The 17,922-nt window shown below is 45.5% G+C and overlaps 1 protein-coding gene across 2 annotated transcripts in view; it reads left to right on the forward strand.

The window, feature by feature from the left end:
- The first annotated feature begins 220 nt into the window (after window positions 1-220).
- The window catches only part of LOC129829017 (sterile alpha motif domain-containing protein 14-like), a 44,443-nt gene continuing 26,741 nt past the window's right edge, over window positions 221-17,922 (forward strand). The window contains exons 1-2 of one of the 2 annotated variants that reach the window (XM_055890429.1): window positions 221-740; window positions 9,303-9,355. In XM_055890429.1, coding sequence (XP_055746404.1) covers window positions 9,316-9,355 — 40 coding nt within the window. In that variant the 5' untranslated portion in view covers window positions 221-740; window positions 9,303-9,315. The remainder of the gene's footprint in view (window positions 741-9,302; window positions 9,356-17,922) is intronic. The other variant, XM_055890438.1, reaches the window with a different exon arrangement.

Below are 17,922 nucleotides of genomic sequence, written 5' to 3' on the forward strand. Positions count from 1 at the left end.
CCCTTTAAACCTCCTCCTCTTCCTCCTTTTCAGTGTCTCCCCAGGCAGACAAGAGAGGCATCTCACATCTCCTTGAGTGGCCTGATAATAAGCTGAGTGGAGTGCTGCTGACTGACACCCCCCTCCTTCCCTCCTCCATCACTTATTTTTCCTCCCCTTAGGCTCTTACTGCCCCCATCCTCCCCCTACACACACACACACACACCAGGGCTGAATCACCAGGACCTGCTTCAGAGCGCTGCCGTCTCCATCATACCAGACAGCTGTGCTTGAGTGTGTGCTTGTGTGTCCCTACCTCAGCCTGCCTCTCTCTCTTTCTCTCTCTTGATTTTTCTCCTGTCCCTCTCTCTCTTTACCCCATCCTTCTCTCTTTCCTTTCGCTCTGCCTTAGACACTGTCATCCACGTCTCTCTCTCCCCTCCCTCTCTCTTTCACCCCTCCTCCCTCTCTACCCCCCCTCTCTCTCTCTCCTACCCGCCCTCCCATCCTCCCTCTCACTCTCTCTCTCGGCTGTCCTTGACGGTGCTCTGTGGCAAAGCAGAGCACTGTAGTGCTGGGTTGTGCAGGAGGAAGCAGGCAGCCAGCCTTTGCCCAGTGGATACATACTGTTCTGTCTCTTCCAACGCTGCTGCCGTTTCCCCGGATACGCAGTCGGCCTGCCGTGCTGCCAGTGGAGTCGAGGGCCGATGCCAGTCTGCCATGTCGACTGAGTGCCAACCTAAGGGGAACACGTTTTAAAGGTGAGCTGCACTGCCTTTACCGCCCGGACTGTTTACCTTGTCGTTGTCTCGATTCCGATCTTGTTTTCTAGTCTTTTCCTAGAAAACCCCTGCTCTGTTCTCATCTCGATTTCTGCCTATCTCTTACCATCTCTGTTCTCCTCGCTCCTCTCTCTCTCCCTCTTCCTCTTCCTCTCCCTCTCTGAGCCTGCTAGCCCTATCTCCCGACAATGCTTTTTGTTGTTGGGAACAAACCCCCTCCTTTGGCAGCAAGCTGTGCTTGCTTTGGGATGTGTTTGTCTCATTTGGTGCGGTCACTCAAGCCAAGGCGTCCTCACTCTGACTGAGTAGAGAGCTTATTAGATATTCAGCTGCATTGACCCATGTAGTTCTGTCTGGGTTGTTGTCAGGCTACTGTCTTCCTTCACTCCCCTCGTTTGATTTCTCCTGAGGTATGCACCCTCCTGAAGTCTGTTGCAACATTTAGCAATTTTTCTTCTGGGTGTCTTTTCTAAATATCTGCCTCTCCATCTCTCTTTCCCTCTCCCCCTATTTTTTCTCTCTCTTCCTCCATCTCTCCATCGTCCTCCTCTTCCTTCTGTCTCTCTCTCGCCGCCACGTGAGAGAGTGTCTGTCTTCCCCCAGGGTTGTTTGTGTTGTTCCTAACACGTTAACACACAGATGGGACACGGCGTGTTCACACAGCCTAACGAGCAAGCCCCTCTCATCATGTCCAGTGGTAAAATACTGCAACTAATGGGGAAAGATACACTGTCCTTATAAACCCTGACACCCCATAGGACTGTGTCATTGCAGTCTGAAATGTCTTCCTTTCCTAGTTTCCTTTGCTTCATGGGCACTGACCTGTCAGGACTCAATTTGTTAGAGAACTTTAATGGAGTTATATCCTATTGTTTCACCTATCAATTATCATGGAAAGGTTACAAGGAAGTGAAACAATGTAAACATAGTGAGCCAGCTTGGACTCAACATAAAGTAGTGGTGTAGTAGTTGTGGACAGTGTATAATGGGCCATGAAGTTGTCTTGGACTGAGCTCTTCTTATAGGCCACTTTCCTCCAACTGTCTGGCCCCATGGCCGTCACTCAGCTCCTAAACCTGTCTCTGTCTGCAGGAAGTGATCGGTTCATATTTCCTACCCCTCCCTTCATCCATCATCCCTACCTTCTCTGACCCCGTTGACTCCTCCTCAAGAGGGTGACTGGTTGTACGGCTTCACCGAACCTCTGAGAAGCCGGCTGTTCTCATTATCGTTATATCACACAGGGTTAGTGTGTGTATGTGTGTGTGTGTGTGTGTGTGTGTGTGTGTGTGTGTGTGTGTGTGTGTGTGTGTGTGTGTGTGTGCGTGTGCGTGTGTGTGTGTTCGTAAGGCCATTATCGTTGATACCCACGTTGTGTGTCTGTCTTGTGATTTCTTTATCATCAAGGTTTAGTGTGTGTGCACGTGCCCACACACGTGTGAAATCCCATTTGTCAAATATATAGAGACCATTCCCTGGAGGCAGAGACAGTATATTGCCTCAACACTCATTCTCTCCTCTCCCTAGTTTTATGCCCCTGTAAGTGATCCATGGTGGGACACTCAGTCTTGGGACCTGGGTATGAACGCGTGCTGTGTGTGTTGAGTGTGTGAGAGCATGTATCTCTATATCTGTGTGTGTGGCAATCTGTGTCCTGTCCACACCTCATGCATGTTTTAAGGAACCATGTTCTGGCAAAGAGGCCACCCCATAGATTTGTTGGAATAGGGGTCATGAGAGGGAAGTGGGGGGGTTGGGTTGAGGTCTGCGCTGCCTAAATTGCATCCCCCAGAATCGACTGTTAGCCCCCACTCCTTACCCACATAGCATCAGAGTGGGGAAAAGCGAGACTCAATTCTGCTGCTAATACTATGAGACATTCCCTCAGACATCCCGCCAAGGAGGGAAGGCAGATACATTATTTTTCCCAAACAAACAATGCGACGCGAATAGTTTGAACCAAAATCACAGATTTAAGCAGATTGCATATGAAGTATCTTTCACCTTTAAAGGTGGACTTCAGGATTTTGGCAAATAAGCATTTATCTACCTCCCTAGAGTCAGATGAACTTGTGAAGAAAAATGTTATGTCTCTGTGTGCAGTTTGTTTCCCTTTAAACCATCAGTACAGCACGTCCTACTATTCAATCAACTGCTGTCTGTACTGCTACGGCTCACTAGCTAGTTGGTTTATGGAGGATGATGCTCGGCTCATCACTGTCTTTCTCCTCATCTCAGTCATCTGCTGCACTACACTACAGACAGGAAGTTCCCTCTTTTTAACCACCCATCCATTTGTGTGCTCTCTCTATCTCTCTGTTTCTCTGTTTCTCTCTCTCTCTCTCTTTCTCTCTCTCTCTGACACTTTCTCTCTCTCTCTTACTCTCTCTCTCTCTCTCCCCCTCTCCCTCTCTCTCTCCACTGGGTGTGTGTGCCCGTGTATGTGTGTGTGTGCGACTGTTGTATCTGCCACACACACAGCTCTATCTCTGGGCGTTTCCTCTATGTGATGTACTGCAACACCCTGCTCGGTCAGGAATCTCTGTGTGTGTCCCTCTTCTCTCCCCAACAAGAGGATGGATTGATACACTAACTTCTTACTAGAAGAGGTTATAGAACGGAGGACTCATACAGGCTGTACCACAACCGGCCGTGATTAGGAGTCCCAAAGGGCGACACACAATTGCCCCAGCGTCATCTGGGTTTGGCCGGTGTAGGCCGTCATTGTAAATAAGAATTTGTTCTTAACTGACTTGCCTAGTTAAATCATTTACATTTACATTACATTTAAGTCATTTAGCAGACGCTCTTATCCAGAGCGACTTACAAATTGGTGCATTCACCTAATGACATCCAGTGGAACAGCCACTTTACAATAGTGCATCTAAATCTTTTAAGGGGGGGGGGGGGGGGGGGGGGGGGGGCAGAAGGATTGCTTTATCCTAGGTATTCCTTGAAGAGGTGGGGTTTCAGGTGTCTCCAGAAGGTGGTGATTGACTCCGCTGTCCTGGCGTCGTGAGGGAGTTTGTTCCACCATTGGGGTGCCAGAGCAGCGAACAGTTTTGACTGGGCTGAGCGGGAACTGTACTTCCTCAGTGGTAGGGAGGCGAGCAGGCCAGAGGTGGATGAACGCAGTGCCCTTGTTTGGGTGTAGGGCCTGATCAGAGCCTGAAGGTACTGAGGTGCCGTTCCCCTCACAGCTCCGTAGGCAAGCACCATGGTCTTGTAGCGGATGCGAGCTTCAACTGGAAGCCAGTGGAGAGAGCGGAGGAGCGGGGTGACGTGAGAGAACTTGGGAAGGTTGAACACCAGACGGGCTGCGGCGTTCTGGATGAGTTGTAGGGGTTTGATGGCACAGGCAGGGAGCCCAGCCAACAGCGAGTTGCAGTAATCCAGACGGGAGATGACAAGTGTCTGGATTAGGACCTGCGCCGCTTCCTGTGTGAGGCAGGGTCGTACTCTGCGGATGTTGTAGAGCATGAACCTACAGGAACGGGCCACCGCCTTGATGTTAGTTGAGAACGACAGGGTGTTGTCCAGGATCACGCCAAGGTTCTTAGCGCTCTGGGAGGAGGACACAATGGAGTTGTCAACCGTGATGGCGAGATCATGGAACGGGCAGTCCTTCCCCGGGAGGAAGAGCAGCTCCGTCTTGCCGAGGTTCAGCTTGAGGTGGTGATCCGTCATCCACACTGATATGTCTGCCAGACATGCAGAGATGCGATTCGCCACCTGGTCATCAGAAGGGGGAAAGGAGAAGATTAATTGTGTGTCGTCTGCATAGCAGTGATAGGAGAGACCATGTGAGGTTATGACAGAGCCAAGTGACTTGGTGTATAGCGAGAATAGGAGAGGGCCTAGAACAGAGCCCTGGGGGACACCAGTGGTGAGAGCGCGTGGTGAGGAGACAGATTCTCGCCACGCCACCTGGTAGGAGCGACCTGTCAGGTAGGACGCAATCCAAGCGTGGGCCGCGCCGGAGATGCCCAACTCGGAGAGGGTGGAGAGGAGGATCTGATGGTTCACAGTATCGAAGGCAGCCGATAGGTCTAGAAGGATGAGAGCAGAGGAGAGAGAGTTAGCTTTAGCAGTGCGGAGCGCCTCCGTGATACAGAGAAGAGCAGTCTCAGTTGAGTGACTAGTCTTGAAACCTGACTGATTTGGATCAAGAAGGTCATTCTGAGAGAGATAGCAGGAGAGCTGGCCAAGGACGGCACGTTCAAGAGTTTTGGAGAGAAAAGAAAGAAGGGATACTGGTCTGTAGTTGTTGACATCGGAGGGATCGAGTGTAGGTTTTTTCAGAAGGGGTGCAACTCTCGCTCTCTTGAAGACGGAAGGGACGTAGCCAGCGGTCAAGGATGAGTTGATGAGCGAGGTGAGGTAAGGGAGAAGGTCTCCGGAAATGGTCTGAGGAAGAGAGGAGGGGATAGGGTCAAGCGGGCAGGTTGTTGGGCGGCCGGCCGTCACAAGACGCGAGATTTCATCTGGAGAGAGAGGGGAGAAAGAGGTCAAAGCACAGGGTAGGGCAGTGTGAGCAGAACCAGCGGTGTCGTTTGACTTAGCAAACGAGGATCGGATGTCGTCGACCTTCTTTTCAAAATGGTTGACGAAGTCGTCTGCAGAGAGGGAGGAGGGGGGGGGAGGGGGAGGAGGATTCAGGAGGGAGGAGAAGGTGGCAAAGAGCTTCCTAGGGTTAGAGGCAGATGCTTGGAATTTAGAGTGGTAGAAAGTGGCTTTAGCAGCAGAGACAGAAGAGGAAAATGTAGAGAGGAGGGAGTGAAAGGATGCCAAATAAATAAAAAATACAATAAAAAGCACTTTATGATTTATTTATTTCCGGACAATATTAGTCATCTCTTTAAGTGAGTTATTATGGAGCTGTAAAATGATTCCTTCACTAAGCTAACATTGATGTTTTCATCCCACTTTTGTACGTGTTTTTCTTGCCCTTTTGGTCTGTTTATCGATGTCTGTCTTTTCTAATACAGGCCTTTTTTTACATTATATATTTTTTCTGTCTCTTACCGGGACTCACACCTACATGCACGCACAGAGAGCATTCATCCCCCTCCCACACACACACACACATATTCCTGTGCTTTGTTAACCATGCTGCTGTGTCCTGCACCTATCTAAGGTGTCCCCTCCTCCAGGCCAGGTCCATATGGAGACCAGGGCAGCCCTGCCAGGGATACAGGACCAAGGGCAGTAGGCAGCAGATGGCCTCTCTCTCCTGGGGCCCCTGCCCACTCACCTCTCCTCCTCCCCTCTTCTCCTCTGGGCCTGGTAGCTGGTGCAGTCAGCACCATGTTAGTGGCTTATTCATCTACAAACCAGGGTAGATGGTCTCGTTTCCTCATCTCCTTCCTCTCTGAGGATCATTGATTTAAAGTACTGGCTGTCCATTACTATCAAATGGTCTCCGTTTCTATCCCGTTTTGACCATGGCTCTAAGACTGAATAGGTGGAAGCAAGGGGTTGCTTGGCTTTCATGCGGGAAACGATAGGAGCATGGAGCTATCTCGTGTCACATATTCAATGAGTCCTTCCATGAGACTCTTGATAGTGTCGTCAAGGGGATGCTATGCTGCCTAGCACTCGCTGAATTAACGGATGAGTAACGGAATGTCTAAAAACAGAGGGGTTATCATTTATGGTGACGCTGCACTTTTGGATAATAGTTTCTTTGTCCAAAGTTGTGCAGAAGTGTCTTGAGGCAGTTTCTCACAGATGTGATGTTTGTTGCAAACTCTAATGCAGTAAGTTTATTATTGGCTGGATTAACCCCCAGGCCAGTTCTGGTAGAAGTGGATTTTGAGGAGAAAAACAAAAGCCCAGCTATGTTTTTAAAGAAAATAATCGCCCACTGTTCTCATAGACTGCAGCAAACTATTCTGTCCAGTGCTTACAACTGTTACTGTAGCCATATAATGACCAGTACTGTGTTCCCCAAGCATCCATTACAGCACAGAGCAACCATCCATTAGAGTTGTCTGATAAGGTAGAATACAGTGCCTTGCAAAGTATTCATCCCCCTTGGCGTTTTTCCTATTTTGTTGCATTACAACCTGTAATTTAAATAGATTTTTATTTGGAGTTCATGTAATTGACATACACAAAATAGACCAAATTGGTGAAGTGAAAAAAAATAATACAATTCTCAAAAATAATAAACGAAAAAGTGGTGCGTGCATATGTATTCACCCCTTTGCTATGAAGCCCCTAAATAAGATCTAGTGCAACCAATTACCTTCAGAAGTCACAAAATTAGTTAAATATAGTCAACATGTGAAATCTAAGTGTCACATGATCTGTCACATGATCTCAGTATATATACACCTGTTCTGAAAGGCCCAGAGTCTGCAACACCACTAAACAAGGGGCACCACCAAACAAGCGGCACCATGAAGACCAAGGAGCTCTCCAAACAGGTCAGGGACAAAGTTCTGGAGAAGTACAGATCAGGGTTGGGTTATAAAAAAATATCTGAAACTTTGAACATCCCACGGAGCACCATTAAATCCATTATTAAAAAATTGAAAGAATATGACACCACAACAAACCTGCCAAGAGAGGGCTGCCCACCAAAACTCACAGATCAGGCTAGAAGGGCATTAATCAGAGAGGCAACAAAGAGACCAAAGATAACCCTGAAGGAGCTGCAAAGCTCCACAGCGGAGATTGGAGTATCTGTCCATAGGACCACTTTAAGTCGTACACTCCACAGAGCTGGGATTTACGGAAGAGTGGTCAGAAAAAAGCCATTGCTTAAAGAAAAAAATAAGCAAACACATTTGGTGTTCGCCAAAAGGCATGTGGGAGACTCCCCAAACATATGGAAGAAGGTACTATGGTCAGATTAAACAAAAATTGAGCTTTTTGGCCATCAAGGAAAATGCTATGTCTGGCGCAAACCCAACACTTCTCATCACCCCTAGAACACTTCCCCACAGTGAAGCATTGGGGGTGGGAGCATCATGCTCTGGGTATGTTTTTCATCATCAGGGACTGGGAAACTGGTCAGAATTGAAGGAGCGATGGTGCTAAATACAGGGAAATTCTTGAGGGAAACCTGAGACTGGGACGGAGGTTCACCTTCCAGCAGGACAATGACCCTAAGCATACTGCTAAAGCAACACTCGAGTGGTTCAACAATGCCCAGACCTCAATCCAATTGAGAATCTGTGGTATGAAGAGTGCTGCACACCAGCGGAACCCATCTAACTTGAAGGAGCTGGAGCAGTTTTGCCTTGAAGAATGGGCAAACATCCCATTGGCTGGATGTGCCAAGCTTATAGAGACATACCCCAAGAGACTTCCAGCTGTAATTGCTGCAAAAGGTGACTCTACAAACTATTGACTTTGGAGCGGGTGAATAGTTAAGCACGCTCAAGTTCTCTGTTTTCTTTGTCTTATTTCTTGTTTCACAATTTAAAAAAAATTGCATCTTCAAAGTGGTAGGCATGTTGTGTAAATCAAATGATACAAACCCCCCAAAAAATCTATTTTAATTCCAGGTTGTAAGGCAACAAAATAGGAAAAATGCCGAGGGGGGTGAATACTTTTACAAGCCACTGTAGAAAGGATGCTGTCCAGAGTGTCGATTGGAGTTCACAGATAAGATAGGGGGGTTAACGGTCACAAGATTGGGTGATTCGCAGGACAACCCAAACTAGCTTGGGGCAACTTTAATCATCTTCATTTGCAACAACCTTATGTGTCTTCATTTCATCTTGAATGTTCTATTCTTATTATTTGTGTTGTCAGGTCTAAGATATATTTCCAATTTGATCCACTAAAATGTCTATACTTTATACGACAGTGTAACGCCCTCCATTTGAGATGTAATGCATTAACCCACCTTCAAACCCAAATACACACATCATCCATCTTTATCATGCAGCCATTCCTTTAGGAAAGTGTGGAACCCCCTGTGTGTGTTTGTGTCCTCCTCTCATCCTTCCATTCTCTCTTCTTTAGCTACATGTTTAATTACCTGCCTACCAGGGAAATGGGTCAGCAGTGTGATGATCAGCTGAGCCCTCGCGATCAATCAACCTGATGACTATGCTCCAGAGCAGACGTGCCCATTAGCCCATGAGTGTGTTTTTATCTGTGTGTGAGTGAGTAGAAATGGGGGGGGGGGGGGGTCGCTGCTCATTTTCTGGTAAATTCCTAATGCGATTTCCTTGAGGGTTCTTCCGGGGAGAAACAGCCACAGGGCTAAGCATTGCAGCAGACAGACGAGACAAGGAGGCTTGTTAGATGATGGGGTGGTGAAGCTAAGCTAAGGGCTGCAGGCTGGTCACACGGCTGACTAAACTTGTCCATATACATAAATGCAGCAACTGATTGCACTCTCTGTCTCTCTCTCTCTCTCTCTCTCTCACTCTCTCTCTCTCTCTCTCACTCTCTGTCTCTCTCTCTCACTCTCTCTGTTAGGTTTTTGTTTCTACAGTACCTAATCTAGAATTCTACCCCCCTCGCCCTCTCCGTTTCTCTCTCTCTCTCTTTCTCTCTCTACCCCCTCTCTCTTCACAGTGCCCATTGCGCCATGTCTGCCACACAGCTGGAGGAGACAGAACATATTTTTGGTGAGTGTTTCTCTCTCTCTCTCTGTGTGTTTGTGTGTGTTTGTGTCTCGCACGTTTAATGAGTGTTGTATATGTCATGCACGAACGAAGATTGTGTGTTTGTGTGCGCACATCTCTCAAAGAAAAATACACGACACGAGGCACACAGAAATAAAGTGTTTGTGTGGTGTGTGTCTGACATAAACTACAGTATGTGTGTGCTGTGCGCTGGACCTATGACTTTCTGAATACCATGGGTCTGTGGAACATGAGGGCGTCTGTTGTTGTAATGATACGTGGGAAGGCCTACGCCACGAAATCTCATGACTGCTCTTCTCAGCTCAAAGGGCGGTCTAGTCAGGCTACACATGCATGCAGACACACACATACACACACAAACACTCCATGTCTTATTTTAAGAAAATCAATTCCTAAAGAGGCTATGACTCAGACTTCTACATCACAGCACCTTTGTATATAACGTTGGAACCAGCAAGGGACCAAGCTACCTCTCAGTCAGAGTCCTATAAATACTCCCTATTCCCCTTTAGAACAGCTCCCAGGTCACCTCTCTCTCCCTGAATAAAACACCCCAGCACTAATGTGGAACATCACCCTTTGTGTGGACTCAGCCGTTTGGGTCTCAGCGGTGGCAAGTCCAATTCCCCAATATGCCGACTTCTGCATACACGCCCCCCTCTAACCCTCTGACACTGTCTTATTGGCCCAGACGCCCCAAATCTGCTCAACTCCTCTGAAAACCATACATTTCAACTGTGTTATGGATTCACGTAGCTAACATTGAAGCGTGCATCTACCTGCCAGTCATTCGCTGGCTCGGATGTGAGGTATTTTAAGAGTGTGTTTTCATGCATGTGTGTGTGTCTCCACAGCACATCTTTCAGATATCCAGTCACTAAATTAGACAAAACAATACAGCCGGTGGATCAGCCTGACAGCCTCGAGATGTGACAGTGGGCGACACTAATAGACATTTTTGAACTGACCGTATCTTGTTTGCTTCTCCAGCTCTCTGGCGTTTTCTTTAATATACTGTGAACCTTTTCCTCTTGTGATGCAGCTGCGAGATTGACCTTCATACCTCTCTAGAAAGGCCCACAGGGAAATAAATAGTCGGGGGTAGTGCGCTCAGTAGACCTATAGTGGGGGTGGGCTGCAGTATATCCGTCTCCTACCTACTCTATGTATGGGCTGTGTAGAATCCAATAAGGGGTGGGAGGATGGCTTATGGGGGATGACAGGGGAGCGTGGCTTGGTTTGGTCAATATTTAATGGTGCCTCTTAGCACAGAGACTAGGTCTAATAAGAGCAGGGGGGGGTAATGTGCACGGCTGGAGCTAACAGAATGGGAATAAAATGAAGAGGTGATTCTCAGTTCACCCTCCTCCTTCACCCCACTTTACTCCTCCTTGTTGTCTCGTATAATGTTGTCAACAATGTGAACAGGAGGGTTGAGATACTTGAGCCAAGAAATGTTGTTGTTTTAATGTGAGGGATTCACCCTGTAAAATAGCTTGTTGTCGTCTGTTGTCTTTGGGGTCGCTGTGCTTGGTCTCCCTTGACTCGCTCAGTGGAAACGCGGTAGAGAACGTAGGCGGGGGGCGAGCAGAACAGTTTCCCTTCTGCGGCAGTTCGGCCTGTCTGCCTTCATTACTGGCTGTGTACATCCTAATACTGAACCCCGGAGCCAGCCAATACACAGCTCATCCAATGAACCACAAAGACAATGTCATACTGAACTAGCAGTCACACTGCTGTCGCAGCACACAGCCCATAACACACTGAACCCAACCTAATGCAATAGAGTTTCAATCTTATAGGCTGAGAATTCATATCCACTCAAACCTTACACTGGTATTCTTGATATAAAGCTTGTTTAAGGCTTCAGTTATACTGAACCAAACCTTGATTCTGGATACAAAGCATGTGTCATATAGTAAACCAACCTTTACATTACCACCCAGGGAGCTAAACCAAACATGTACAACCAAAAACAGAGCCTGCATCATACTCCAACCTAACTCCGCTCCAACAGAGAAAAGGACCTGTTTTAGGGCTGAATCAGGGCCTGTAGTATGGATGATTATCAGTCAGACCGCTACAGACAGAGATGGTTTGGTTGGCCTGCATCCCACAGGGAACTCACTCTGCTGCTGCTGTAGCTATAGCATTGATTGCTAGCTTTACCTCAGCCACCACCACCTAACCAGCTTGAGGAACGCAGCACCAATCCGAAACGGTAGCACACTCAATTCCATTCACCCCCAGATTGAGGAAAATTTAATTTAATGAACCTACACTCTACCACACTGAGTGTTGTGGTTTTGGACTCGATAGCCCAAACTAGACCCAGTGGTGTCTATCTATACAAATTAGCTTTGAGTGCTGCTTGAGTTTTAGCCTGCTGTGCAAGGATGTACCACTCGACAACACTACTAGAGCAATTAACTTCTGTGTTCAATTCTATTTCTGGAGGGATGTGTGACATGCAGGGGTTGGAACCAATTTTTTTCTCCCAATCGTATCATTCATAACAGAATCAATATTTTTTTTTTCAGTTACACTGTTCCGACCGGCAAAATAAAGTTCTTAACCGGTTTGAACCAAAAAAGTAACCATTAATAATCAGAATTATACCTCTGGAGGAGCAGCTTCAACTTCAGAGAGTTGGTTTAACGTTGGACCAAAACTAGCTGGTTAGCTTGTGTGTGCAGACCTGCACCAGAATCAAAATAAAACATTTGTAGCTAATATATGAAATGTCAAATGTGATAACTATTTAATATCCTTAACTAGCGTTGAAAAAGTTAATCCATTCTTCTCTAATAAAGAATCTCTTGTGAACAATCTTGTGAATGATGAAGCACTAATTTCTGAATCACACTTGTAACTTCAGTAGTAGGCTAGCAGGCAGGCAGACACTGGAAAAAGAGTGAGGGCTTTGCATAGAAGCTTTGTTGCATTTTGTTTTTGCAAATGGATGCCTGGAATGTAAAATAATGTTATTAACCGGTTCCCATGGTTCTGTTCCAGAATAATATAGATCACTTTCGTTCCAGGTTTTGATTCTGTTCCTTGAAAAATGACGTTCTTTCCGGTTTTCGGTTCTGTTCCCTGAATTGGTTCCGACCCCTGGGGATATTGTGTGCTGTTTTTAACTTGGACCGATTACAATGCTTCTGTAAGATAGCAGATGGCTACTGTTGAGTCGTGATTTCCGAAGCAAAGGATGTTCCCTTTCGTCGACTGTGAGGTGCATGAAAAGGTCTCCTCCATCTCTGAGCATGTAGCCCATAACATGAACAGAGCGGGCGAAAGGCCAGTTGGGTGTTCAACCTTCCTTGTCAGTAGGCTGATGACAGAACTACGGGTGGAAAATGTCACTCTGCCTCCCTTTGACCACTGCTGGGTCACTGAGCAGCACAAACATTGATTTACAGAGTGCACCCCAAATTGCACCTTATTCCCTAGGGCCCATAGAGCTCTAGTCAAAAGTAGTGCAAAAGTAGGGATCAGGGTGCCATTTGGCATGCACCCACAATTTGAATGGATGAACAACAGGGATCTGAATATAGCCATAGTGAGTCATATAGACATTATACTTTCATTCTCAAATTCAACCCCTCATGTTAAGACAGTGTCGTAAGCTAGGACAGTGTAGAGAGAGAGCGACGTCCAAATTTGCCCGACCACAGTCAAGTGGAGTCCAGTGGAAGTGCTGCAGTATTTTGGAGCTCATTGTGCATTGTGGTCTTCTTAGATGAGAATGGATCTCTGGTCATTTGGTGTGATCTGTCACACCTGCCCTTTTATTCAGACTGCTCAATAAATCAAATCAAATTGTATTTGTCACATGTGCCGAATACAACAGGTGTTGTAGACCTTACAGTGAAATGCTTTCTTACAAGCCCTTAACCAACAATGCAGTTAAAAAAAAGAATCCCCCCCAAAAATAACAATAAGAAATAAAAATAACAAATAATTAAAAAGCAGCAGTAAAATATCAATAGCGAGGCTATATACAGGGGGTAACAGTACAGAGTAAAGGTGCGGGGGCACCGGCTAGTCGAGGTAATTGTGGTAATATGTACATGTAGTTAGAGTTATAAAAGTGACTATGCATAGATAATAACAGAGAGTAGCAGCAGCGTAAAAGAGGGAGGGGGCCATGTAAATAGTCTGGGACTATGGTCGTCTGCTTGAAACTAGTTGGTATTACAGACAGGGAGAGGTTGAAAATGTCAGTGAAGAAACTTACCAGTTAGTCAGCGCATGCTTGGAGTACAGTACACGTTCTGGTAATCCGTCTGGCCCTGCGGCCTTGTGAATGTTGACCTGTTTAAAGGTCTTACTCACATCGGCTGTGGAGAGCGTGATCACACAGTCGTTCGGAACAGCTGATGCTCTCATGCATGCTTCAGTATTACTTGCCTCGAAGCGAGCATAGAAGTAGTTTAGCTCGTCTGGTAGGCTCGTGTCACTGGGCAGCTCTCGGCTGTGCTTCCCTTTGTAGTCTGTAATAGTTTGCAAGCTCTGCCACATCCGACGAGTGTCGGAGGCGTTGTAGTAAAATTCGATCTTAGTCCTGTATTGACCCTTTGCCTGTTTGATGGTTCGTCGGAGGGCATAGAGGGATTTCTTATAAGCTCCGGGTTAGACTCCCACTCCTTGACAGCGGCAGCTCTACCCTTTAGCTCAGTGCGGATGTTCCCTGTAATCCATGGCTTCTGGTTGGGGTATGTACAGTCACTGTGGGGATGAAGTCATCGATGCGCTTATTGATGAAGCCAGTAACTGATGTGGTGTACTCCTCAATGCCATTGGAAGAATCCCGGAACATATTCCAGTCTGTGCTAGCAAAACAGTCCTGTAGCTTAGTATCTGCTTCATCTGACCACTTTTTTATTGACTGAGTCACTGGTGCTTCCTGCTTTAATTATTGCTTGTAAGCAGGAATCAAGAGGATAGAGTTATGGTCAGATTTGCCAAATGGAGGGTGGGCTTTGTACGCATCTCTGTGTGTGGAGTAAAGGTGGTCTAAAGTTTTTTTCCCTCTGGTTGCACATTTAACATGCTGGTAGAGATTTGGTAAAATGGATGTAAGTTTCCCTGCATTAAAGTCCCCGGCCACTAGGAGCGCCGCCTCTGGATGAGCGTTTTCCTGTTTTCTTATGGCGGTATACAGCTCATTGAGTGCGGTCTTAGTGCCAGCATCGGTCTGTGGTGGTATGCGACGAAAAATACAGATGAAAACTCTTTAGGTAGATAGTGTGGTCTACAGCTTATCATGATACACTCTACCTCAGGCGAACAAAACTTTGAGACTTCCTTAGATATCGTGCACCAGCTGTTGTTTACAACTATACATAGACCGGCAACCCTTGTCTTACCAGAGGATGCGGTTCTATCTTGCCGATACAGTGTAAAACCCACCAGCTGTATATCCTTCATGTCGTCGTTCAGCCACTACTCGGTGAAACATAAGATATTACAGTTTTGAATGTCCCGTTGGTAGTTTAATCTTGCTCGTAGGTCATCGATTTCATTTCCCAATGATTGCACGTTGGCCAATAGAGCGGATGGCAGTGGGGGTTTACTCGCTCGCATACGAATTCTCAGAAGGCAGCCCGACTCCGCCCCATTTTTGTCTGTCTTCTCTTCTGGCAAGTGACAGGGATTTGGGCCTGTTCCCAGGAAAGCAGTATATCCTTCACGTCGGACTTGTTAAAGGAAAAAGCTTCTTTCCAGCTTGTGGTGAGTAATCGCTGTTCTGATGTCCAGAAGTTATTTTCGGTCATAAGAGACGGTAGCAGCAACATAATGTACAAAATAAGTTACAAAATAAGTTATAAACAACGCAAAAAAAATGAACAAAATAACACAGTTGGTTAGGAGCACATAAGATGTCAGCCATCCTCTCTGGCGCCCTTCTACAGATAGGTGTCATGACAGTACAGTAATGTGTCATTACCAATGCTAGGAGTCATATGCAGAATCCTGTACCGCATAAGGTTTACATGAAGAGTCCTTCGTTGATGTTAGGTGCAATGACCATTAACTGTAATACTGTTTAAATAGTTTGTCTGCATTAAATTAAAAACAGTAGAAGTTGTCTGCACCACAATTCGGTTCAGGGAAACGTTTCCTCACATTCTGACTCAGAATATTTTAAAAACTATTCTAAAACAATGTATTTTAATGAGCTGTAGATAAATCGGTGTTGCTAAGGAGTAGATTTTTTTTTTTTTACTTAATTGAACCTCATGTCCTTGGTGTCCGAGTGTGTTCATCAACACTCCCTTCCTTATCATTATCCCAGTGTCTCTGAACCTCACTGAGTGCCTGAGCGGACAGTGTGCTGCCTGGGCATTTCTACATGATTAAAGACCAATTATATTAGAGTGAACACTCAGCCATGGGAGAGAGGGAAGAGGATGTGCACGTCAAGAAATATGAGTCGATCTTTAGATTTCCTCTTCATTCTCACACAAATCACAAACACAAACACAAACAGTCATATTTTCTCCCACTCTTATTTTTTCAGAGTTTTATTACTTTTGATGTCGGTGGTGGGATCCTTTGAAAATAGGTTCTTAGCTATTTAGCCTAATATTGTCCAGGCCATGATAGTAATTACTATATACTGTATATTTCAAAAATCTTGCCCAAACCTGAATGGCTGCAGTGAGCATCAGAGAAGAGAACTCCAGTGATAATGTGTGGTTCATAGCTGATGAAAGGTCTCACCACTTTCCTCTGGTGTATCTTATTTTTAGTCTGTCTCGGCAGACTGGCTGGTGTTAGATCCTCTATTATACAGCAGTCAGTGCTGTTCTGTGTCGTACAGTACAGTACAGTCTGTGATGAGATCTGAGCGTCAGCATGGTGAGAGAGAGGTATCAGATTAATCCTGTTAGTTGGCGCTTTCACTGCAGCGTGGCCGGCAATGAATCATCCCCGGCCTCCATTCTGAAACAACAACAGTAACAAGAGCACTTAGCTGTTGACTCACGCACATCTGGCCCCTCTGTGCCTCTCCATAACTGTACTGATGCACCTGTTCCTGAAGAGGGAGAGGGGAAGAATAAAAAACCCTAATGCAATTGAATTACATAATTACATAAGTAATAGATCAATTGTATTCTGTCAATTGCTTTGACTTTTATACATGTTTGATTAGGTGATTGTGGTACATCAATCCCTACTACACTGCCAACGCTTCCCAAGCGAAAAGCTAATGTTTAGTAGAGGGACAGAGGCACTGTGTGTGTGGATCGATACAGTGCCTTCAGAAAGTATTCAAACCCCTTGACTTATTACACATTTTGTTGTGTTACAGCCTGAATAAAATAAACAATTCTCACCCCTCTACACACAATACCCCTTAATAACAAGGTTTTTAGAAATGTTTGCAAATGTATTGAACATGAAACACCGAAATATCTAATTATAGGTATGCTTGATGCAGCCTCCACCATGCTTGAAAATATGAAGAGTGGTACTCAATGATGTGTTGTGTTGGATTTGCCCCAAACATAACGTTTTGTATTCAGGACATGAAGTTAACTTCTTTGCCACATTTTTTGCAGTGTTACTTTAGTGCCTTGTTACAAACAGGATGCATGTTTTGGAATATTTGTGTTCTGTACAGGCTTCCTTCTTTTCACTTTGTCAATTAGGTTAGTATTGTGGAGTAACTACAATGTTGTTGATCAATCCTCAGTTTTCTCTTATCACCGCCATTAAACTCTGTAACTGTTTTAAAGCCATGGTGAAATCCCTGAGTGGTTTTCTTCCTTTCCGGGGACTGATTTAGGAAGGACACCTGTATCTTTGTAGTGACTGGGTGTATTGCTACACCATCCAAAGTGTAATGAATAACTTCACCATGCTCAAAGGTATATTCAATGTCTGCTTTTTTAAAAACCCATTTACCAATAGGTTCCCTTCATTGCGAGGCATTGGAAAATCTCCCTGGTCTTTGTGGTTGAATCTGTGTTTGAAATTCGCTGCTCGACTGTGGGGCCTTACAGATAATTGTATGAGTCGTGTACAGAGATGAGGTAGTCTTTCCAAAATCACGTAAGGATCCGCCCCTTTTTTTAAATTTCACCCTAAAATGACATACCCAGATCTAACTGCCTGTAGATCAGGCCCTAAAGCAAGGATATGCATATTCTTGATACCATTTCAAAGCAAACACTTTGAAGTTTGTGGAAATGTGAAAGGAATGTAGGTTAATATAACACATTACATCTGGTAAAAGATAATACAAAGAGAAAAAAAACTTTTTTTTTTTGTATATTTATTGCATTTTTTTTTATCATCATCTTTGAAATGAAAGAGAAAGGCCATAATGTATTATTCCAGCCCAGGTGCCATTTAGATTTTGGCCACTAGATGGCAGCAGTGTATGTGCAGAGTTTTCGACTGATCCAATGAACCATTGCATTTCTGTGCAAACCCTTTGGATCAAGACTGCCCAAATTTGCCTAATTTTGTTTATTAATAACTTTTCTAGTTCAAAACAGTGCACTCTCCTCAAACAATAGCATGGTATTCTTTCA

Source organism: Salvelinus fontinalis, chromosome 2 (assembly GCF_029448725.1).
Source record: "Salvelinus fontinalis isolate EN_2023a chromosome 2, ASM2944872v1, whole genome shotgun sequence".
NCBI lineage: Eukaryota > Metazoa > Chordata > Actinopteri > Salmoniformes > Salmonidae > Salvelinus > Salvelinus fontinalis.